The sequence below is a fragment of the Cheilinus undulatus genome, linkage group 23 (assembly GCF_018320785.1).
Source record: "Cheilinus undulatus linkage group 23, ASM1832078v1, whole genome shotgun sequence".
Taxonomy (NCBI): Eukaryota; Metazoa; Chordata; class Actinopteri; order Labriformes; family Labridae; genus Cheilinus; species Cheilinus undulatus.
This window is the reverse complement of record NC_054887.1, coordinates 10,788,688-10,814,178: the sequence shown is the minus strand read 5'-3', so window position 1 is coordinate 10,814,178 and position 25,491 is coordinate 10,788,688. Positions and strand designations below refer to the sequence as shown.

General features: G+C 39.3%; 1 protein-coding gene across 3 annotated transcripts in view; it reads right to left on the bottom strand.

The window, feature by feature from the left end:
- The window catches only part of nap1l1 (nucleosome assembly protein 1-like 1), a 52,964-nt gene extending 28,504 nt beyond the window's left edge, over nucleotides 1-24,460 (bottom strand). For all 3 annotated transcript variants that reach the window (XM_041780632.1, XM_041780630.1, XM_041780631.1), the window contains exons 1-3: nucleotides 24,324-24,460; nucleotides 5,927-5,965; nucleotides 3,477-3,565 (exon numbers count right to left, since the gene is read on the bottom strand). In XM_041780632.1, the coding sequence (XP_041636566.1) occupies nucleotides 3,477-3,565; nucleotides 5,927-5,943 (106 nt within the window). In that variant the 5' untranslated portion in view covers nucleotides 5,944-5,965; nucleotides 24,324-24,460. The remainder of the gene's footprint in view (nucleotides 1-3,476; nucleotides 3,566-5,926; nucleotides 5,966-24,323) is intronic.
- Nucleotides 24,461-25,491: the final 1,031 nt, after the last annotated feature.

The following is a 25,491-nucleotide window of genomic DNA, read 5'->3' as shown; positions in this document are numbered from 1 at the left end:
TTCCAGCCAGGTTTTTTTATGCATAAATTTAAAATGCACATAAAACTGGTGTCTCCACATCTACTTCATTCTTCCTTCAAAGTCTGATGTATGTTACACATGTCAGAACTGTGTTTATTTGAGCAGGGTGGAGCACAGCATGCCAACAGTTTCCTGCTCAAGGACACTCAGTCATTTCCCAGATCCATTTAAACGTGTTCGATTCCTGCTCATTTTGCCTGTTCTGCAATCTGAAGTAAATAAAATCCTGATCGTCGTCTGGTTCATAAATTACATGTGATGAATCAGCAATAAAAGGCTGCTCTCTGGTTGTGTAAGCAGACAGGTGACAGATGGTACAATCCAAGTGTCCGCCACATCGCTTACACCTATCAAAGCTCGGTGAGATCGCTGCTGGCAGCTGAGAAGATTAAAGAGATTGGAAGTCACTTTTCTCTCCTGGCATTTTGCTTGTAATGCGTTATCAGCTAGCATGGATCAGCTGTCCAAGGATCAGCATCCAGTCAAATAAATACACCTACGCCTGTCTGAATTCACACTACACAAGCTGCTGGCTGGATGCTTTGATAGAAAATGCTGCTTTTGTAGAATCAGTCACTGAGGTCTGCTACTCCAGGACTAGATGATTTTTTTAAGGAGATAATGAGTGCTTCTCTGTTTGCTACCCTTTTTTACTAAAATGTCTTTGATTACCACCCCCTCCTAACCTGTCATAAAAATTAAGAATGAAAACTCAAAACAACACCTAAAAAGCTTCCTGAAAAGCAGATTATTAGATTAACCTTACTTCTCCTTTTATCAAAAAGGAAACACCATCTTTCACTTCAGTGAGATTTCATGCTTTATGGATGCCTCCAGGGTTTCACAAAAACTTCAGAGGTAATTTATGTCATAAAATCTGAGCATCTTGTGTCATAGGTCTTCATCTTTTCAATCAGTAACAAGGAGTAAGTTGAAGGTGTGCAACGAAGGTGTGAAAGTGACTGGTCAAATTTGTGAAAAAAATGCCGCAATTTGGACATATTTGCGGGATTATGCAGATGTCACAGGGACTGGTTGAATCTGCATTTAAAAATCTGTACATGACATCTTCCTAGAGGGGCGACTCAAGCACGCTACCCTAAAGATTAGTGGTGGAGTATAAGCAAACATAGCCCTAGGAGGAAAGGTTTTCAATTAATATGGAAATAAACTCAAATTTCTAGAACATAAAGGTGCTTTTAAGTGAAAACTGTGCAAAGTGTTTTGTTCCATTTAGGGTCAATCCCATTTCTACCCCTTAGCCCTTATCTTAGCCCTTCCTCTTGGTTTTGCTTGTTTCTCATGAGGTGAAGGGGTGTCCCAATTCTCTTATGAAACAAATGCTAAGGCTAAGGGCCATGACAAAAACTAAACTAGGACTAACAAAAATAGATCTGTGATGACTAAAACTGACAAAAACTAAGTTGAGTTTTCATCAAGATGAAAAACTAGACTAAAATGTAATGTAGTTTTCCTTGGACATTCAAAATCAGTGATATTTCTCCACTGTGGGCAAATCTGTCTAAAAACAATGCAGCCCTCCAGCTCTTGTGCCTCTCAGCTGTAGAAAGCAGGGACCCCAGGTTAGGCAGGCTGCAGAGAACACACTAACATGGACTTGGTACCAAATTTAAGCAAGAAAATAACTGCTTGGACTAAAACTAGACTAAAACTAAAAGGGATAGACATGACTAAAATGTGACTACTACGGGGCGCGCCGGTAGTCAAGTGGTTAAGGTGCGCACCATGTACGCAAGCGGCCCGGGTTCGAATCCATCCTGTGGCACCGTTTCCCACATGTCCCTCCCCACTCTTTTCCCTGTTTGCGAGTCTATCCACTGTCCTCCCCTATCGAACAAAGGCACGAAAAGGCCCAAAAGTAAATCTTTAAATGTGACTAAAACTAAAATACATTTCATTTAAAGACTAAAACCAAGACTAAAATTAAAAATTGCTGCCAAAATTAACACTGCTTGAAAAGGAGACTTTTAAAGTTATTATTGCATTTACTAAGTCATAACCATGAGTCAAATCAGCCTGAGGCTACCAGCTGCTCTTTAATCCATGTGCTGCATCCATAGACTGTAAAAAGAACTGGACAAAGCCTGTGTGACGTCAGCTGTTTCATTACAATAGGCAGACTCAAACAGCTTTTGAAGCCAATCCGTGGCGGCTTTCATGTTGAAATCCCTGTCTCTACCGAACTTTGGATCAACCCAACGATAGACAAGAGCCCGCCCACTGAGCTCGACTTCCTGTCAGCTAAGCCATCACTAAAGCTAGCCTTCAGATGGTAGCCTATCAAGCTATCTGTCAATCAAATGAGACACGCCTTTCAGTGCGCAGAGTGATTTTTCCTAAATATAATCAAAACGATTGAGGTACAAAAAAAAATTCACCCCCCTACACAGTGTGAGGACATGAAGACATTAGCTAATGAGACACGTTTAGTTTTTTTGAGCCAGGCTGTACACCATTTTAATTCTAGTGTAAAAAACTGCTTATTAACATGTGTTGTGTACGTGACTTCCTGTGTTTCTGCAGTGAGCACTTCTGCATTAGCTTCATTTTTCAGGACCAGAGGTTACTGCTGGGTGGCGCCATTATGCATGACAGAGATGTGAGCGTTGCAGCTGTTTTCTTAGAGTTTTGAGAGATTTCTAATAAATTTTGTCGAGGTGGCACTTAAGTGAACACATTAATATTACTATTCCTCTAATCAAACAATCTGTTGTTAATATTGAACATGGATTGTCAGAATCTGTGCACGATGCAGGAGGTATGATGGTGCACACTGAGCTTTGAAATAATTATCTTTCTTAGCACTGTGCTGTGATTTGCAGGTCTCATTAGTTTCTGGTATCTAACGCGTGTCCACAACGAGCAGTGTGATGCTTTTTAACCAGCGATTACACTTCATGCTCACACTGTCAGGCTGTAACTGTGTATTACTCATGCATTCATAATCTGCTCCAGCTTCCAGACTTCATGGAAGGCTTTCCTCGGAGTGTAGCCTCGATGACAGAGCCATCGTAGGCAGCCAGAATGAGCCTTCTTTCAAGTCTGGCTTTAAAAAAGACAAATCAAACTGGCTATAAATAGGCACGGCCAAACAGCCTCTATCTATATCTGTCTACAATGAGCCGGGAGTAGGCTAATATGTGAAAGAAACTGTCTGAATCATAAACAGAGCATCAAAGGAGGCATAAACAGCATCAAGATCCCAAAATAAAAACGGATATTGCCTCCTCGCCCTTAGCTACAATTCAGCATCATGTCATGCAAATAACCTGCTGTTTAATAGCAGGCAGAGGCAAACAGAGTTCAGACTAAATCTGCTGCTGGAATAACATTTTTATACTCTTTTAGTGATTAAACTTGTGTGCAACTCTTTAAATCATCTTATCCTTGGTGCATTGTCATTAATCTGTCACATTTTGTGCAGAAAGACCAACCTTTGCTGTTTTCATCTTCTCCCGTCTCCTCCTCTTCGACTTCTTCCACGTCCTCCATATCTGCCGGGTCCATCTCAGCCTGGTCTTTGCTGCTCGAGGAGACACACACAGAAGGAGGAGGTCAGGAGGGAAAGTCAGCCAAAACACGAGATGCTTCAGAGTTTTTAAGAATGCACAGGATTAACACAGCCACCAAACTACTCCTGGTATGTTTAGTGGGAGACTGCCAACGACTAAGGCCTCCCTTCAAGCAGCTTATGCAAAACAACCAAATATTTAACTCCTTTAGTCAAAAAAGGGTTACCATACTCAAGTTAGTGTGAGCAATTCTCAGTGGCTGAAGAGAACTGTAGACATTAACTTCAAAATTATGCACCATATTTTCTGCTACTTCTTTATTTCCAAAAATTTTTGGACCTGGCACTTTTCTTGGTATTACCTCTGGGGTTCCAAGAGAGCGGCAGACACTAAAATGTGCTGTCACTATATCATCACCCACAGAGTGGTCAGACAGCATCGTCATGTTTGGGACATCTGACATGTGAATCAGACCCTCTTGTCATTGGCGTCCTACTGCTGTTACTTCCCAAACGATCCTCTACTTTTCCATAACATTTCGTCTCCCTGTCTGCAACCGCCTCTGGAACAAACTCGTCTCCTTGCGGTGACAAAAAGCTGCAGACTCAGAACAAGGCACACCATGCCTCAATGTTGTCGCCTCCATTGTTGTAATCATACTGACACATTTCCTTTATGACTGTATCTGACACAGCGTCAGGATATGAATTTTGTCTGAGCCTCAAGATGAAGTTAGAACTTTTTCCTTTCCTTACACAGGTCTATTTTAAAGACAGTTCCCTGAAGTATTTGATTGTCAGAATAACTTTAATTCACCTGCTGACTTAAGATTTCAAATGATACATGAGAGAAGCTGCTGGGGGTGCAAAAATGGTATGCTATGGATGGTGCAGACCAGTGGTTCCTAAATGATATGCCTTTAGGCAAGTCTTGGCATGCTGTGAGGATTTGAACAACCATACATTATTACTAAACTCTATAAAAACTAAAGAAGCTATGGCATGGGTCAAAGAGGCTATTTGCATGGAAATTAATATGGTGTGCCTTGAGATTTTGACTCGATTTAAGGTAAAAACAGGTGATGAAGCCTGATACATCCATTTCAAAACAGTGGTTTTATTCTGCTTAAGAAAATCCCCTCCTCTTGATGGTCTGCATGGATGTTTAGCCCAAAGATTCATATTTAAAGTGAATAAGGAACTGATCGGCTGGTGCACAGCACTGTCTCAGTTATCTTCTCATCAATGGAGGAAAGATGGTCATACATCCACAGTAAGTTGTTTTACTTTTACCTGCATGACGATTAAGTCCCCGTTTCATTTTGTTGTCCCCCCTCTCCCCCATCATAGAGCCTTCTGTGCTGCTGCTGACCAGAGCAACATGTCTGCAAAAGCACCAATGGAGCCATATGTTTCGACTGGGATGCCCCACTAGGGCCCTGACGTGAGCAGTAGTACCAAGTAGTTTGTCAGGCATCATTTACCCTTACTGCCCAAACTATTATCCACATTTAACACAAGAGTATCTAAAGATAAAGGGGAAAAAAATAACCGACATGTAGAGCCTCTAATACAGTGATTCTCATTTTTATATCCATGCAAAATGTCCTCTTTAAGTTTTCTTATAGTTTAGTTGATATAGTTGTAGTAAGAATGTATGGTTGTTTAAATTCACAATGCTGCACCATTTTGGAACAACTTAGTTACACAAATACATGCATCTGAGCATTTCAGGTCTAATCACTGGTGCAGTTCTACTTAAATGCTTCACTCAAAGGCACATTTGACAGCTAACAAAGGAGGTCAGTCGTATTCCCCGCTCTGATGATATTGCCCGTCTCAGCAGTTAAAGATCCACGGGCTCCACTGTAACTCCAGCAGTAATCAAAACTGCAGGCTTTTGTTTTTCTACCCATGATGCTGTTCAAAGCACTGAAACACGACACCCTGCTTTAAGATGCAGTGCAGCAGAGCTGGGCGCTGAACACAACACAGATTCCACAACACAGACTCCATTCTGTCTGCAGGACGAGGCTTAGATGGACGGATAACAGTGGAAGCCCATGTGTGAGGCAGAAAGAGAGCATCCTGATTATTAAACCGATCGCTCCGATTTTGTTCAACATGCTGGTGAAGATGCAACCTCTCTCCTGGGTGTGGCATCCAAACAGTCCTAGGATGAGTAAACAACTTTCTCCTACAGAGGGAGATCCTTCCTTCTGTGCTTCCCTCTGTCTGTTTAATCGTCTGACCATGCCAAAACCAGTCCGGTCACAGCAGGGGATCCCCAGCATTACAAGCTTTACAATGACAGAGGAAATCAGAGAGCAGAGCGTGTGTGAAGCAGAGTAGCACTGGGAGAGGATTACTTACTTGTCGATGTCTGCCATCTTAGCTGAGTCTCAAGTGATGCTGAAGGGAGAGAGAAGAGAAAGTAATGAGTTTACCCGAGGACACAAACTCATTAAATTTTGACTAACATTTGACTGCCACAAAATCTGGGTCAAACAGTGTTTGCAAATAACTCCTCATGCTAATTTTAAGCTGCTTAGAGAGAGAGTACTACGGGGTGATGCTAAAGTTAGCAACACAAGAGAATGACTGTTAAAAACTCCCTCATCATTATTTTAACAGAGGTGTTACTAAGAGCTTCTGCTGGCTGATGAAGATCTTAGTAAATTTTTTAAATGTTTTGCTCCTTTTATTTACAACATTTCTGTCAAGTTTTAAGGTGTCTCAATCTGATTGTATGGTTCTATTTAAAGGACGAGATTGGCCTATTTTAATGGATTGTGCAGAGACAATACAAGCTTAACCGAAGTCTGACAGCCAAAGTTTGCAGGCTATGATTGTTTACAACTGCCAGTGCACAACAGTGCAAGAGAAATGGGAAGTAATAGTTAGTGCATGTAAAATGTGCTGCAGGAGCACTGTAAATATAAAAATGGTGATGACAGGGCTTTATTTTTGGCAAGTACTTAAGCTGAAATAATCATTGTAAAAGCTGTCATAACTAAGGATGCACGATAATTATCTGTACCGATAAATTATCGGTTGATATTGCATATATTTTACATATTTTAATTATCCCAATAATAAAATATTAGAGAAGATAAAATCCACCGATAAAGGCATTTGTTTTCTTTCTCACAAGACTACACATTCTGAAACAGTAGGTGTCGCTGCAGTACGAGACCTGCTGTTAAGCAACAGAGAAGAAGAGGAAACAGCCTCAATGCTGAGGCTTATAGCAGCTAACAGCACCGCGGTACTGGCGGAGTTAATCAGTATTTACGGGGAGGATAACATGACAGTGTTTGCAAAATCTGCCCCGCAAAGTGGAAAAACAGTCCTCGAGCTTTAACACAACGGATCTTATAAGCCCGGCCACAAACTAGTCGATTTTTTAAATCTGAAACGATTTTAAAACTGTGTGAGACCACAGACTTCAGGACAATTTCCAAAGATTTTTCCACTTTAATCCTCTGAACGCACACACTAGACGACTCAGCCAGATTGTCAGATCACTGAAGACCACACCTGCCGACCTGCCTACGACCTCGCGTGATCACATGACTTCAGGGGGGGGAAAAAAAAAAAAAAAAAAAAAAAGAATGATGTCTGTCTATACCATCTTGCTGTTTCTCCACAACAGGCTGTCCTGGCATGCGTTACAGATGCAGCAACTATCATAAAACAAGGGAAAGACTCAGGACGAAATCCTGGCTGGAATTAAGGTACAGTTGTGTTCATAGTTGTGAGCGGTGAAAATACATTTGATTCATCTGGTGACGCTACCTGGTGCCCACTCTCATTGGTTGTTGTGGGTACTCAGTCAGCGGCACTACGACATACAATCGTAAATATCAAACATGTTTGATATTTATGATTCAGGGTCTGGGAGCCTACGACGTGATTTGGAGCAGTAAATTGATTATGTTGACACCACACATGCAGACTACTCAGACAAATAATCGTTTGCGACAAGGCTCCAGTCGGTATACGCTGCCACAATCGATGGGGGAGGCAAATCTAGCCCCAAATCAGACTTTAAATCCTGTAGTGTGTGGCCAGCCTTAGTCACTCAAAAGTCTTCATCCTAACGTTAAGACTAGCATTAGTCGTGGGCATTTGGACCTACCGGGCAGAGCGCTGATTGAGCAGGCACTGGAAACTGCAGAAAGTTCACCAGAGCCAAAAGGCACAACGTTATACTAACAAATTCAGTCTGACAGTCTCCTGATCCACCGCTGCTTTCATAGACTTATCCCTGCCTGCTCTGTTTGACGTGCTTTCATTCAGTCTGATCAACGCTAGGAAAGAAGTTTAGCCACAGACCACAGTGGACTTAACATTTTAACCCATTTCTGATATGACTAATGTCAGTGCATATTTTTAATCTTTATGTAAAACATCAGTTCTCTTTAATTCTGGCTTAAGCAGAAAAAAACAAAAAAACAGACCACAAAAACATCTCCATTTTTTAAGCATGACAGCCTGTTATCATTTGGTTTTATCTCTGATTTGACATGTTTAAGCTAAATCCTTGTTTAGTTGATTAAAATGTCAGATTTGACCACTTATCAAGATACTTAAGTTTATTTCAAGGGAAAAGGGGAAAAACCTGTAAGTTCGCATATGTTGTACTTTAAAAAACAGCTGTAAAGTCAGAATTGTATTTTGATGTAAACACGAGTGATAATAGTTAAAATTAGTTATAAATATCTTTTCTCACCACATATTAGCCCCTTCTTACCCTAGATGTGCATAAACACATCCAATAAACTTATTTTTATCATCAATTATCAGTTATCAGCCATCAGGAGTAGGAAATTGTCGGTTATTGGTATCGGTTAAAAAAAAAAAATACTTATTGTGCATCACTAGTCATAACAAATGGTGGCAAACATAAATTCCAAGAAAATAAAAAATAAGGACAGAAAAAATGTCCCTTTGCTACTGCTTCGTTGTAGTGTTGCACGAGCTCACCAAGGATGAACCTATGGGACTAATTTGGAAGTCAGTGGATGCCAATTTAATCTCAAATCAGTCGTCTTCTCTAAAGATTAAGAAAATACACTGAGAACAGACAACAGGTTCCAGTTGAGAACTGGTTCCAAAGGTTCAATCCATCAACGTCATTTACATTCAATCTCAACAATTCCCCTATCTATGCCTTACTTCCACATGCTTTGAAAAACAATCTTGCGAGAGGTGGTCAAATGAAACACCCAAGATCAGAGAAATCAAGGGGGTAAGCATGGCGTGTGTGGTTTATAACAGCCAGTAATCGAAGTGTGCTCATCACTGACTCCCACAGAAGGTGGCATAAATCATGTTCAGAGAGAAAGAGACTCATAATCTGAGTTCTTAACAGCAAAAACCTATATGGTCTACTTCTTCCTTAAAGAACATTCACAGGCTGTGTGAATTTGCCATTTTTCTCCATTCAGAGTTATTCATTGTGTGACTGTGCACAGAAACAAACCAGACAAATACAGTTACATCCACATTATACACTAATAGGTTTAAATGATTTGTATTTCTGTGCCAACTAGTGGCAGTGAAAATGTTTCACTGCATGGCCAACTACATGAGCACACCCCTTGTCTTTTTCCTTCCCAGGCAAATCTGGGATGAAGCTGCAGGGTGTCACATCAAGAAAAGCTGGTGCTTTGTAAAGAAACAAGACTTGGCCAACAGTTTTCTTGTCTACAATATCCTAAGATGCAAACTAATTGGCTGAAGTTGTATCAATGCTCTTAATTTTGGAGGATGACAGCATCTTAAAAGAGAGATAAATCTGAACTGTTTGACAGTATTACTTATATATCTAAGGCTTATGTCAGTATGGGGCATGCACTCGCTGAGTGGTTTGTTTTCTCACAAAAATAACTAAGTGGTTTGATTCTGCAGTATCTGACCTCAAACCACATCCGCCAAAGTATGTGGCAACTTGAAGCAGCTGCTTGACTTTTGAATTCTGGCAAATCATAAAGAAGCCTGAAGCTCAGTGGGAAACATTATTTGATGCCATCATGTGTAGTATTATTTCCCCATAGTAAACCATAAGACAAGGTAAGGTGGTGGAAGTTACTACAGATAGATGGGGATGCCAGCCAGATAGTATTTCAAGAACCACCCACCTGCACCAGCACGTATGTTTCAACAACACGGTTCCCACAAACCCACATGTGCAATCCACACAGATTGAGTCACGTGTATTGCACCAACTTTGGCCAAGAAACCACCACCATTACAGTTACTTTTATCTTCAATGCAAAGCAAAGATACTTTGATATTTAATGCTCTTTCAAATAAAAAAAGACAAATTGTTCATTTTCGTCCTGATTGCACAGCGCTACAAGGCCAACAACTCCAGCAGAATCCAGCTCTGTGCATCACCCTCTTCAATAGGAAATGCATCTAAAAAAGGAGCCCTATCCAGCTGTCAACAACTGCCCGCATTCAACATATGATCAAAGTAAAGCAGAGCTTTCTTTAAAAAAAAAAAAAAAAAAAAAACTGGCTGCTGAACAAGTTGCTCTTTGAAATTGTCTCAACAAACTGTGTCATGTCAGCAATACAGAAATATTTCTTAAAATGTGGGGTGCAACTATGAAAAAGAAGTCTGGCTGTCACTACAAAAAGGTTTGTCTAGGATGCAGCCTGACTCAGCTCCTTTTCAGACGTCTCAAAATTTCTGTTTGTATGACCAAAGTGTGTTACCTTACAGAATGACATAGCACCTGAAACATGCATGGACAACATTGGCTGCAGAAGGTGAACATTTTAGGCCACTTGCCGGCAGTAAAGGCTGTTTTATTCTCCCTTTACATGCAACAGCAACATTGGTGTAAAGTCCCCACATACTCACGTCTGTTACATTTGGCTGGCAGTTAAATGAATCCATTAGAGGTCACCGTTTCACAGGAACCTCATGAAATCCTTAGTAGCTGCTTCGTGTGGACGGAGTTTCTGCAGTTTCTAACAACTCACAATATTTTCAAACTAAACCATGTAAAAAATGTGCAACACGGAGGGAAAATATTGTTGAAATACTAGGGATGCACTGTATTTGATTTTAGCCAATATTTACAGATTTATTTTAGCTGGTACGGATATTTAAACATGTTTTATATAACTAAAAATTCAGTCATTTGAACACAATTTAAGGTTTGAGGATGAAAAAGAAAAACTTTTTTCTTAAAACACACTTTAAAGTTTAAAGATCAGGACGAATAAAGAAAAATATCTCAACTTACATAGATGTGTTGGTCGATACAGTCGATATATGCCGATATTCACGCCCAAAATATCGAACGTAAACATCAGCAGAAATTTTGAAATCTGCCGATACTCATATCAGGCCAATAATATTGTGCATCCCTAAATCCTACTAATATGGAGTCAATTTTCAATGGAAATCTTGATTTTTTTAAATGTGTCCAGTTTAAGGGTTCCTTGTACAATTTCCTACAAAAAGAATCTCTTTCTACTGAAGCAGAATAGGTTAATAAAACTGAAATATCGAGACGTGGATCCATATTTAATGGAATACTGAATTAAATCATGACCTTAGGAATAAAACTGAATCAATTCAGGTAGTCAGTAGGTTTGTAACGATCCATCAATGTATATCGATGCATCAACTGGTTAATAAAATCCAATCAGATCAACAGAAAGTCAAAACATCCATCTACACTGATGCTTCAAGCAATGCTTTTATTTTGAAATGTATGCTCTTTTATCGAATCGTATGAAAATTGTGTTGTGGCAGATTTTGTGATATCAGAAAATTGTGTGTTGTCCAAAATATTGAGATTGTATTGTGATGAAGCAGGTGATTCACACCCTGTTGCACAGAGGCCATTGTCCTCTGCACCCATCACTGGATTGATTCCCGGTCTCAGCACTGTTTGGTGCATGTCTTTCCCCCACTCTCTCTCCCCATATTCCCCGTCTCTTTTCAGCTGTCCTATCGAAATAAAAGGCAGAAAAGCCCAAGAAATAAAACTGTGATATTAATTTCAAAGCCATACTGACCAGTTCAAATTGAAAACAATTATAATTCTAAAACTCCATAAGGACCTTTAGAAAATACCAATATATTAGCTGATTTACACCATGTTATGAATTATGTTCTTTATTCTCTAGCTTGAGGTTTTTTTAATATGGCTTAAATTTGCTCAACTTCCTTCCCTTCAGCTCTCTTCTCCACAATTAAACTGATGTGCACATTCCCAAATAATAAAAAACAATTACAATTTGTTTATCATGATTGTCATCTCTCAGATCAAAATAATCGGGATTATCAGGGATGTACGGATGTATCAGTCTCGGCCAATATCTTCCTTTTGACAGACATCACCCTTCCACAAACAATGAGGGCATGAACTACAGTAAGTTGCAGACATTTATCTGTGGTGTCTTATTTTCATGCTAGAATGAAGCACACCTAACTGCTGATTTAAAGAGATTTATTTTCGGGCAGGAGATGCAACATGCTGGAAAATCTGATGTTTTCAAACATGAGACAGTGCTGGCACTGTGGAGTCTTAAACAAAAAAAAAAAACTTTGCATCTGTTTTGTCCCTCGGCTAAATTATCGTATAAGCCCTGATTTTTCTTTTCTGTGCATCTCTAGAAAAACGACAAGTATTCTTGTCAGTCAGTGATTAAGTTTTTATTAGCTAAACAACATTTGGACTTTCAGGTAACAGTGACTCAGTGTTTACAATATTAAAGCCCCGCTAGCAGGTGGGAAAACTTAATTCAAGATGACAAAACAAAATATTTACCCAGCTGAGAACAAGTGGTACGATGTACTTTGAAGGTTTAGCACCAATGAGTCATCTACTGTTTCACCCCACACCAAATTCATCACTACACACTTATCTTAATGTAACTGATTTTATCTCTCCTTTCCAGGTTTGGACCCATTAAAAAAATTTGTGAAGCAATGCAAACAAAAATCAACACACCACTTTGGCTGCCAACACTACAAGTGATTTCCATCAAGGAGTTCTAACTCTTTGCACTGGTTATTGAAAATTTAATCAACTTCCTGCTTTCAGATAAGCTTTTTAATGTTGCCCTGGTTTTGGATGTTTGCCTATAAAGAAGTCCCTGTTTTGGTCCAGATGGGACCAGCCCTGACTGTGACTCACCCAGCTCTCACCCCCTCCCAGAGCGGTCTTCCCTTCAGATGAGAGAGATAACTGTGGCTGCCTTTCAAAAGGCCGGATAGAGAGGACTAACACAAGGGATCTGCTCCCATCATTAAGTAAAACATAAAATTATAACTCTAAAGTGACAAAGGTATGAGGACATAAGGGTTTGTGAGAGATCTGCTGTTTAAATGAACCAGTTTATGTGTGAATTTTAATGAAAGCATCAACAAGTCACTCCTGATCAGTGTTTGGAAGGACAAAATTCACACACATGCATCTAAGAAAATTAGAATATCATGAAAAAGTTTGTTTTTTTCTTGTGATGCAAGTCCAGAAGTGAACTTTCTAGTGGTGTAAAGATAAACCGGTCTGGATTGGTTTACAGATCTTACTGTTAAAACTTCCGACTGTGGAGCCCTGGATCAGTAAAAATGTGGCATGAATCGGTCTATGCACCGGTTATAACGTTAGAGAAGCTCTGCTGTTGTTATCACTTTGTATGAGATGAATCTAGAACTTATAGAAGTCTGCCTTGTTCATGGAAATCACAGGGAAAAAATAACTTCTACATGATAACTTAAATTTTTGAGATGCACCTGCGCATCAAAAGCACAGGCCAACGTTTTGTCTTACAATATTCTGTGTTGGGCTTCCTCCTTCATTATTACCAAGAAAATGTCAACAAACCACAGAATCGGTCACTCCCTCCAAACTGGCCCGACAGCAAAAACACTTTGGAGATTACATCAAACCATGAAATAAAAACTAGGAAACAGAAGAAGACCTAAGGCTACATGGTACAAAGGAGAATTGTTTGACTTCTGCCTCCTAGACCTCTTACTAGCAGAGACTGATGAACCCAATAATTTTATAATTCTCAGAAACAAAATGTTACAATGTCCTTCAAATTTCCTATCAAAGAGAAATAAAACTTCTCAATGCAAACTAATTGCTGCATGCAAAGTACTGTAGCTGCTCTTGGAAACTAATCTCCCTACATCTAACTGGGCACAAATGTAGCTGACTCATAATACTGCACCTCAACTGAACATGGGCCAATTAATGTGTACATCTCAATATTAAACCATACAATTGAGGAGCATTTAAGGAAGGTAGCAACACAAAATCACATGTTAAAACGTTGTGATAGGGGTTTCAACTGAATTTTCTGCTAATCAAACAAAGGTTATCCCTCTTAATCCTTCTGACTAAGACGTCACATTGCAACTCTGCATGTGACATTGACCCAGTAGGGTAGACGTCCCTCTTTAATCCATTAAATCTTTTCAGACAGAATGGCACATTTTGTAGAAAATACTTTCACTTCAAATACAGTAACGAGGTGTCTGCCTTCATGATATTTGGTACCGCCTTTAGCTCTGGTCAAAGTCTGACAGGTGTTTCAATGACTAACAGGTTACAGACAAACATCAACACTTTATTTATACTACAGCCACAACAGCTCTCTCCATAATAATCAGAAGTACCTTAAAATTCAGTGTATAAGTCACTTTGGTTTTGGCTTCTTTGGCCTCATCCCTGATGATTGCTCCCAATGTGAGTGCAGGGAGCAACGGCCAGCTTCTGCAGTATTTTAGATAACCGCAATGCTACCACAACTAAAAATTTAGGATTTCAGGTAATGTTGAAATTCTGTGCAGTTTTTCAGAAAACCCTTGGGTTTTTGAAGGTTGATTTTGAACAGCCTTTCAGTTTTCAGAGTGTTAGGAGGCCTAGGATTGGGCAGTATCTGTTTTTAACAAGTCAAACCTTCCCTAAATTTTTACCAGGTATACAATATAACTGACAGGTGTTTAAAAACACATAAGAGCATTTGTCTGAACGCTCACACAAGCACAGCGAGTGCCAGGCAAGAGAAAACGACGTTGATTACAGTAATGCTGCAGGTTATCTATAGTTGACGCATTGTTTTAACGTCTTACAGGTAAGCAGAGTAACATCGGTATCAAATAATCCTCCGTCTCCTTTTCTTGTCTCTCTATGTGTAATGGCTCCTATGCTCTCTAATCCCTCATTGTTCAAAGGAAAGATGAAAACAATTATCAACTATTATCATACAGCATCTAAGAAAGTTAAACAATGTTTAATGGGCTTCTGAACAGATAAAGAAGGTCATTAATTATATTAATTTTTGGTTTTGGGCAAGATTGGCCTAAACTTTGTCTATCTATCATCTCTGATCCACACACAGAGTTAACCTGTTAGAAATTCACATTGATCACATTCAAGCCAGCTGTGCGTGTTCAATAATTTGACCTTAGGGAGGACCAGAGCGCGGTGCTAGTGTTGTGCCAGGCAATGGCACACGAGAATAAATGTGCCAACATATATGTGTGCATTTGTCATTTGCCAAATTTTCCTGGATCCATTGGCAGGATTGGATTTATCACATTAAAAGCATCTTCACACACTGGCAGTGGTGCTGCTGTTGGAAATGGACACCTTTTCTTAAAGCATTTATAATAAACATGGGTTCATTACACAGAACCGTCTTCATGACAGTAAATAGAGCAATACTGTGACTATTTTTAACATTCCAGGTTACAGTACTAACGCCTGTTTCTAAGAAGGCCTTGGGTCTAAATGGGTGAAGAACATGGGGAATATAACATAATGTAAATAAGCCTTGTGGAGTTTTGGCTTGACTGAAGTCTGCTCAATTAAAAACAGATAACAGGCAGAGGAAGTCAATGAACTGAGTCCATCTCAACCATCACAACTGGGGGTGGACTAATTACATTGACTCAAATTACTTTAATTGAGAATTTTTTGGGTACATGTACTTTTTGGAGTACATTTTTAAATCAGTAATTTTACTGAGAATGAGAGAATGATTCCACATCACAATACAAAACTCCCCACTCTTGCACCATGAGTGAAGCTATCCACTGAGTCTGAGTCCACACCCGTGACTTTAGGTGCCTCTTAAGGATTTACAGTGCGTATTCATCAGTAGGAACTGCCTTGCTATGAGGTTACCAATAAGGAAGGTTTTTGTAAAACTCAGTGGCTAGTCAGTACTTAAAGTAAAGTTATGGACGGATTTTGATGAAAGGAAATGTCAGAAATGGCATAAGGAAGAACTTATTAGATTTTGGGAGTGATCTGGATTACTGTCTGGATCCAGGAATTTTTAAAGGATTCTGTACTATGAGATGGGGGAGATGGGGGCTAATGGCGGAGGTCTGCGCTGTTACCACTTTACACCAGGAGATGGCGGACATGAGTAACTTCAAACCCTGCAGCAGTCTTTGCTGTGTTTCTATACAAAGTTTTGGGGTTTATAGAGTTTGAAAGACGCACGTCCAGTTGAGGAGACGAGTCAGAGCGTAACAGAGAGAAAGACAGCGAATTGTAGCGAGAATACTCACAATGCTGGGAGGAATAGAAGAATATTCACCCTCTGGCATGACTTTCAGTTGTCCGGTGAGACCATGGGTGAGACAGTCAGTGAATCTGCTGGCACTCGTAGCAAAGCCTATGCTTTGCCTCACCATGTTTCCACCCCACCATGAAGGGAGTAATCGGCGAATGCCGTGGTGGGGGTCACACGGGGACGGATCCAGGAATTTTTTTTAAGGATTCTTCATTATTGGGAGATGGAGCTAATGGCGGAGGTCTGCCCTCTCCAAGTGCTTTTCTAGTTTTATACTGGCTCTAGGTTTAGGCTGTGGGCTTCTACTCACATATGCAAAATACCGTGTCATATTTTTTATCCACACTGGATGCTGTTTGAGGATAAACAGCAGTTAGTATAAATTATTTTTAGCCGTTAGAATCTGTAGCAAACACTGGTTTAAAAGATGTGTGCAGTGATTGGTTAAAGTAAGAGAAAAAAATCATATCTTTAATAACAGTTTGGTTAGTTTGACAAAAGTTAAGTTTTAATTTCACTAGTTTCAACATAGGGTTTAGTGTGGACTTTACACCATAACCTAAGGCAGAGCTTATGTATAGCTGGTGCAACAGGCCACTGTAATTTTACTATAGTAAATTTTAAGCAAAGTAACTTTACTTTTGTGTACTTTTTCCACCTCTAATCACAACAGGCTACAAGCTAAACCGTTATACTATAGCTAGTGGATGTGCAAACTTTACATGGAAAAAATAATTGATACTAAAATTGCAGCACAGCTGCACAAAAGCTGCTTGTTGTAGACTTTGCTGACCAGTGCTACTTGTAGTCCAGGTTTATAGAAAGTTTAACCCCCTGCCTGTTGCATCATGAAGGGCAGACGCCAGAGGCAGACACATCTCTATGGTCTATACCAGAATTTATCTCAAAACTGGTAAAAGGATCATCCAGTGGACGTTCAGCCTGCAAAGGGATCTTCAATATTAGACAGTTTTAGCCCTTTCTGCCCTTAAACAGAGAAACCAGACTGCAGAGGATTTCCAAACATTGCTGATGGACCTGACAGTTTTAAGATCAGCACAAAGTGATTAAATGTCCTATTAACTTTTGAAGTTCACACTTGTGCCAGTAAGCAAATGCTTCTTCACAGCCAAGTATTGCAGAAGATAACCTTTAAAACAGTTGAAATATTACCATAACTACTCACTCATACTGGGAGAGAGGTACGAGTTCATAATCAAACAGTCAGGATTCTGTTTAGAATTAATAGATTAATATTTAGGTAATTTTGCATTTGATTTGGCCTTTACATATAACTAAAATATATGGATATAATGATTTTATCTCTAGCATAACTGTCTAGACTGACACATTCATGAGGAGCATCAGTTTGACCTCTACAGAGAACAAAGTCTGTCCAAAATCACCTGCTGCAAATGAAAATGTCATTTCAGCTGCATGGCAAAGGTTACTAATCCTGGTCTCTGACTGCCACCTTCCTGCTGACATGCCATCCTGTCAAGTCATTAATTGCATTCACTGTCATCCCGGGGGAATCTCAGTCCATTATTAGATGATGACACTTTAACAGCTGCACAGATCTGCGTCCCGAGGGCATAAACTCAAAGCCTCAGCAGTCACATATGATCAAAAAAATCAGACTGAGATAATACAGAAATGGAGAGGAAGCCCAAGACTGTTTCAAAATGAGGGGTACAGATCTGGTTTCAGCAGAGCCATCATATCAACACCATCTCCCTATATATTAGCTGGCCTACATTCAGCTAATACAGCAAGATTATTCAGCTACAGAGCTGATGTGACAGTTCACCGAGCGCTGTGCAAAATCACGTGGCAGATCAAATTGTTTCTCCCTCCATACTGGGATCACTGATGAAAAGAGCTGTCTGTGTGGCGTCTGATTTGTTGCTTTTACATGTCTCCGCTGAGACCTGCATCCTGTTACTTTTTAAAAAATGGTGATGAAATATAAAGCTTTAAAGATGGTACAAGTGCAAAAACTGAAGAAATAATAAAAGTAAATGCCCCATATCATCCTGTAAATTCTAAGGTGACACACACACTAACCCCAGCCATCTTGTATTCTCCATTCTCTCAAATTATTGATGGGAAAGTACTGTAGAAAGCTTTTAGCAGTAGCCCATAGTTATCAAATACACCGTTACGTAAAATGTGATGACAGGCTGTTTCAAGTTCAGGTCAATAGTTGCTTTTTATATGGACTAAAATAGCTGCAGGGAGATGATATTATTTGGACAAAATGCTCTGCTGGCATGCGAGGCTACAGCATCTTTTAAAGGATTTAAATGACAACAGTTGAGGAGTCATAAGTACATGAATGTCATTTGTACAAAGAATCTGTTTCAGAAAAACTGGCACCATAGGTTGGAGAAACATTTAACAAAGTCTGACTGACATCAGTCATTTGATTACTAAAGAGGGTATTTTAATCCAACCTATCCCAAACTAAGGGCCTTTCTCAGACTGCTCCCTTCTTTCACACTTCCACTCTGTTTGCATGCTCTTGCAGAGGCTTCACCACATTGGGTGCAATCTAAAACCTTCCAGTGCAGAGTGAAGTAACGAGGTTAACCCTCCATCAGTGAGTCAGCATGGATGCCAGCTTACTGAACAGGTGCAACACCTTAATTGTTCATTGTGGGAGATGCTCTTTAGGTTTAAGTTGCATGCTACCATCCATGCAGACCTCAACATACCATAATGAATTTTAAACAGCAGTATCCCTGATGAAAAACTTAAAAAATATCAAATCTTAAAAACTGTTTGTTTATTTTAGTAAAGAGTTTTATGTTTACAGAGGCTTTAAAACAAATAATCTTAAACAGATTAAAATTATGAAAGTGATGTTCCAAGGCAGATAGTTTTCCATCAGATTAAAAGCAAATTATGACTGCCTTTAGCAGACTGGTCTAAAGTCAAGTTCATACAGCCTGTAAACAACCTTCACTCTGCAGCTGTGAACTTATGCATTTGCAGGTCATGTGCAGCCCAAAGTAGTGCAGGAGATGGGGATGGGGAGGTGATATAAGGATCTATGTGTGACTGAAATTTTGATTTAGACTGTTAGAAAGTTGTTCACCTCTGTCCTCAGTACAGTCTGTTAACTGATGTCCCTAGCGTGTTCATTTAAAATCAACACCCAGCTACATGCTGCGATCAGCGATCATTGTGAGGTAAATTTCACGAATCAATCAGCCACATTGGCCTGCAGGTCATAAAAAGCATCATAACAGATTTGTGCCAGCAAACAGGAAATTGAACGCCCAATTTCTGTCTCTCTGCTCCCACACAGGGCCAGGCAGCTGCACTCTGATCAGGGGCATTTTTATGTTCTCAAGAGTGGGCGTGGCTTCAGCTCATTCAGACACGCCCACAACATCCCATAGCAGATTTTACTGCCTCATTTTTTATGATTTTGAAGCTCAATTTTACAAGCTTAGAGATGTTTTTATGACTGAAATTTGGCATAGTATTTCATAACACATAAAACAAACCAACAATGAAGATTCTTTTTAAAATCACATTACAGGGACTTAATATTTCCATAATTTTGTCACCTGCACCTGGTTGTAATGTGGTACTATCACCAGTTAGAATTACTGACTACAATCCTGAATCAATTCAAAGTTTCTAGAAATTAATATTTTAAGCATATTAATTACAGCCTAACAGCAGACCCAATGCTTTCCTCCATGTGCCTTTTTTAATCACAGACGCTGCAGCAGGATGGGCGGCTCTTTAAGCAGAGCGGTTAGCATTAGCAGCGCAAGCTCTTAGCATTGGTAAAGTTTACAATTCTGTGTCTGATATAATGATGTAATGCCTGCCCTGTCTATGGAGCCGCCAGTCACTCAGCCTGTACTGCTTTCCCAAAATAAGAACCAGCCAACAGCAGCTGACCGGCACAGACAATAAAAACGACAGGATCTATTGTCTGTTTCACATAAAGACCGGTGTTACGGGTGAACAAGTGACCACGACACGAATGTGTCTAGGTTAATAACATATAAAAAAAAATTTAAGAGCCAATTCGTTAATTTTTCATTTCTTATATCTTCAAAGCATATATTATACAAACAAAATGTAACGACAACACCAACACATTCAGCAGCAAAGTCATCAGTTAGCATGGTAACTTGTTAAAACATTACACCTGCTCTCCTACAGCACTGTCTTTGTCCACTGACGAGTTTCTGATAAATGTAAAAGTGTTATCTTCAGTACATTTTATTAAGTCTTTTGCTGTCAACTAATAATTAACAGCCTCTTAAAGCACTTTATATGAAACAAATGCTAAATCCTATCGTTCCCCCTGAATCTGAATTAAATCCAATTGTGAGGAACTTAAAGGATTCACATCTCTATAAAAAACTGAATTAATAGCCTTTTCCATTATCTGTTAGCATCAACCCAAGAGCACCAAGACATACACCCTACTCCATCTGTGGTTCATAGAGACATTCCCCAGATTCTTTAGTCCGTTTATTTACAGAAATTCATTTTGTCGTCATCACTACATTGAAAAACGTGTGCATGTTGGCAAATTTCTCCTTTTGTCCTTGTCTGTCATTAATCAGAAATTTTAAATTAGGTGAAAAAGGCTCAATATTTGCACATGAAGCCAGAAAGTGAGGATTATTGTTGCTGAAACTTTATTCAAAGAAATACCAGGGACCTTCAAACAGTAACTGTTTGAATTGATGACAGCCACTTTAAAACAGACTCATCTTTAAACCTCAGAGATAAAACATTCAAATGTGGCATGTCAGAGTGATAACTGACCTGGGATACTGAGCAGAGATCCTTTATAAGTCATGCTCTGTTTGTAGTGTAAATAAAACTCGACCTAAGAGGGAAGGCTATTTTGACAGCAAAGCTTCACCTGCTAACAATGACATCACAGTTGAAGAATTTGAACTACAGCAAAGCTACTCGAGGAGAAAAATGCAACATGGGAAAATCACTCTACTTAGAAAATTCTTCACACTGCATTGGAAATAATCAGCCCAGTAACGTGCATGTGATACAAAAATATGACAGAATTTAATACAATACAAAATATATATAAAAAATATAAAAAACTTGATAACTTCTAAAATAGAAGCTCACGTCTCAACATTTGACATTAAAATTAGAATTGAGACTTATTATCAATGTGTTTTTCTGAGCAGGTCTGCACTGTGAATATCATCACCAAAGTAATTTTGAAATGCTTTAGGTTAAACTCATTTAGCATTTGTGTAGTTTAACTGGATTGGCTGGTGAGAAAACATGAAGAAAGAGCCATCTTTAATCTACATTAATGAGCCATAATCCATTTCTAGATATCTGCATGTCTGCATTCAAAATAGTACAGCTATTATTTACTGTGGAATCAAATGTTTATCTTTTTAATTCTTTGAAAAAACAGACTGTCATAATGTAACAGATTAATCCGTGTACAGAGGAGACCTTGTGCTCTTTAAAAATACATGTTTATATAAAACTTATCAATATCAGCAAAAATGAATTTGGAATTATCTGGAGTTGGTGCATCTCTAAGTATAAGAGCATAATTAATTTTCGTAGATTTAGCCTAATTTTGCTCTTTAAGTGCACTAGATTGAGGTTATTAAATTTACTAAACTTTATCTCCTGGGGGTGCATTCCCCCAGACCCCCCTTGAAAGTTCAGGGTGAGCATGAATGGTGCCATCTCTGCCTCAGTCTGAGCCAGGAAAAACCTTGGGTATCGGCTAAATTTAATTTGTAATTAGCAGCATATCGGATTCAGTAATTCTATATCATAACCAACACTTTAACTTAAAACCTTGTAGCAATCATCGTGAATTCTAAGTCTGAAGATTTTTAAATATCTAAATGTGACTATTTTGACTTGTAATGCAGATGTGATGTGATTTGCTGAAGGGAATGCTCATGTTTATGTCAATCATTTTCTATAAGAAAAACTTTTTAAAAAAAAAACAGAAAAGTCAGTTTTTTGCCAAGTATTCTACAAAAAGTTGATCCTTCAATGTTTGCAGGATGTATAGAGCAGGGGACCCACTGAGGATGGTTGAAGCATAGTTAAACATCCATGCACACTGAGGAATAGTCATGTGCACACTTACATTTTAAGGATTTTTTAAACATCACTTTAATTTGTGCATAAATCTCATTTTAATGCATACACTTCTATAAAAATGGGTAAAATATTACACTTATAATTTCAATTTAATTTGAAATAATTTCAAAATATTTCTATTTTTGGAAGGCATCTGGCAACCCTCTTTAAAGTGTCTCATGACCCCCAAGGGGGTCTCAACCCCCAGGTTGGAACCACTGGTATAGTGTATAACGTCGCTGCTGCAAAAAAAATGCAAAGCTGACACAAATTCAGGCCAAAGAAATATTGCAACTCCTATGATTTGAAAATTTCAGTAGGACATATTGTGATAAAATCTACATTTGTATTAATTTCCCAGCCTTAGCAGCTACTAAAGAGTTGTACAGTAAAATATGAACTTCCCTTATTTGCAATAACATCATGAGAATATTGATCTCAATCAGGTTTTTCAGGTAAAGTCACACCTCTATAATAAAGTAAAACACAAGAGTTGTTTTGCAATATGATGTGGAGTCATTCTCTCAACATGTGCTACTATGTATTCAACAGTGCTGGAAAAAGTACAAGAGTACTGTATTTAAATAAAAGTACAGTCACTTTAGTTAAAACTTACTTAAGCAAAAGTACTAATTTTAAAATGTATTCAAAGTACAAGTACCCAAAAACAACTCAATTACAGTAATCCAAGCAAATGTAAGCAGTAACTTTCCACCTCTGGTTTGTAAAAATATAGTATTATGCATCACTAATCTCTGCCACTAACAAAATTTATTAAATAACCAAGACTGATAATCGTTGATCAAAATCAGTGGGAATCATTCTGGCCATAATCGTGCAGCCTTACTACTAACACTTTTTCTGAGCACTAGCTCTTGTATCTATTGAACCATAAACCCACAGACATAATACACAATCATGTTGTCCATCTACATTATTTCGTTTGAGATTATATAGATTTAACTTAAAACTCAGAATGTATAAATAAAATATTGCAGACCATGTCTTCTCCAAGTTAGGGTATCAAAAAAATACGACAAAATAACACCTTTCTTCTCAGCACAGACAAAGCTTACCATAGATAATATATCTTAACATCTATTTATGTGACAGAAAGCCATCATAGCATTGTATTAAACATAAAATTCACAGGACAGCAGATGTTCTCAGATGTGGTTCTCTCAGTAGGACAGGCTCTCTCCCCTAATCCTGCCCAGAGACCACGTGTTGCATGCTTCAGGACCATCAATGACTGACAATACGCCCTGCTCACTCTGCAGCCACATTTTCTACTTTATAAAGCCCGGGCGAGCCGGACAACCTGTTGATACATCTACCTCCGGAGGTTTCACGTCAAACGTCCAGTAGCTTCGTCTTTAAACATCCCGACATCTGGGCTAGTGAACAGGCTAACTTTAGCTGGCCTAAATGCCTATATGTACACGGCTAGTTAAGCTAGCTTATGTGCTGCTAGCTTGATGCGCACTACATGGGCTGAGCAAGTGGGAGGAACAGCTTCTATGGACACGGTGCTGTTGCTGGGAAATATGGGCCAGTTCGGAAGTGGTGCCAGCCATCTGGTACAAGATGAAGCTAAGCAATATCATTATTATTCAGCTGAACCAGCCTTTAATATATCCAGTAAAGTCCAGGCTCCCATGCACAGTTCCCCACCCTGAGTATCATCCTCCAAAAAAATAAGGTCAACTCCAAAAAATACAATTAACAAGACACGTGTCAACAAATGTCGAAAAACGCCGACATTAACGGTAAATATCCGGCATTTTTTTCTCTTTTTAACGCAGCCGTTGTCAAAACAGTCAAAGTAAAACGAGCTTATGTTGGTATCTTTGTTTTATTATATTTTTTTAATCGCGTGTAACGTTAACACACATCATGGTGGAGCCAGTCTCAATGGCTGCTGCCGCTGTCTGACTTCACTAGCATTAGCAGAGCACCGCCGTCTTCATCTGCCGCCGATAATTCAAGCTCTAGGATGTCAAAATAACTTCTGAAAAGGACGCGCAAGTTTAAGGCGTTGTCACCGAAGCTCTATCCAACTCCTGTCCCACCTTACCTTCGCTCTCTGGCCGGAGGCTGGGTTGCTGAGGCGGCGCTGCGCAGTGAAGAGGTCCCGGGGAAGAAAGAGACTCCGCTCCGATGGCGGTAAAAGGAGAGAGAGATCCCGCCGCCTGCGCTCATATACATCCGACGTCATCACGTAAACCGGCAGTCGCCGTGGCAACGCTGCTCCAGGGAGGGGCAGGTGCGAGGGTGCCCCTACAGGAGGAGATGGGACGAGGTATCACAAATTACACCACTATCATCTTCTTCTTCTTCTCATCCTTTTAATCATAATTTTATCATCTTCCTCTTCCTTCAGATCTTCATAACTGTGTTTCATATCTTACCCAATTTCCTCACGACTTTATCCAACAGATAAATCATCTCACCATGACAGTACTCTCATTAGTAGCGCTCCATCATCTACCTGCTCAGTAAGTACTGTAGTGATCTTGTTAGTTGGAGCCATAGTGTTCATATCTTTGTCTTATTATGCTGTGTTTCATGAGGAATTTATTTTGTTTATATTTCTTGAACTTATCATTACATCTCAAAAAGCAGCTTGAAATCACTTGCCTGTGAGAAGAACCATAAGTACCGTATCCATCCACCCAGCCATCATCTCTAGCGCTTGTCCCATTCAGAGTCATGAGGGGCTGTGAGCTGATCCCACCTGTGTTGCCTTTAAACCATTTCTGTGTAGCTTTTGCTGTATGCTCTGGATCATAATCTTGCTGGGAAATAAATCTCCTAAGCCTCCTAAGCTCTTTTGCAGGCTTAATAAGGTTGTCCTCCAGGATTTTCATACATTTTGCCACAGTTATTTTACCCTCTACCTTTACAAGTCATCCAGGGCCGGCTGATGAGAAGCATCCCCACAGCATGATGCTGCCACCACCACGCTTCACAGTGAGGATAGTGTGTTTGTGGTGATGTGTATTGTTATGTGTCCACCAAACATATCGTATTGTATAGTAGCATATGGTATTATATTGTGTCAGACTGCATTATTGTGTGGTGTGTACTGTAATGTGTCATATCATATCTAATCAAACATGTTTTATTGTGTCGTAAGTTATTTTGTGTTTTATTGTAACATATATAACCTCCCAAAGATTAAAGAGGGTTCTGGCTGCAGACCGTACATTTCTGGCGGCCATTCTCACAGACTGATCATCTAA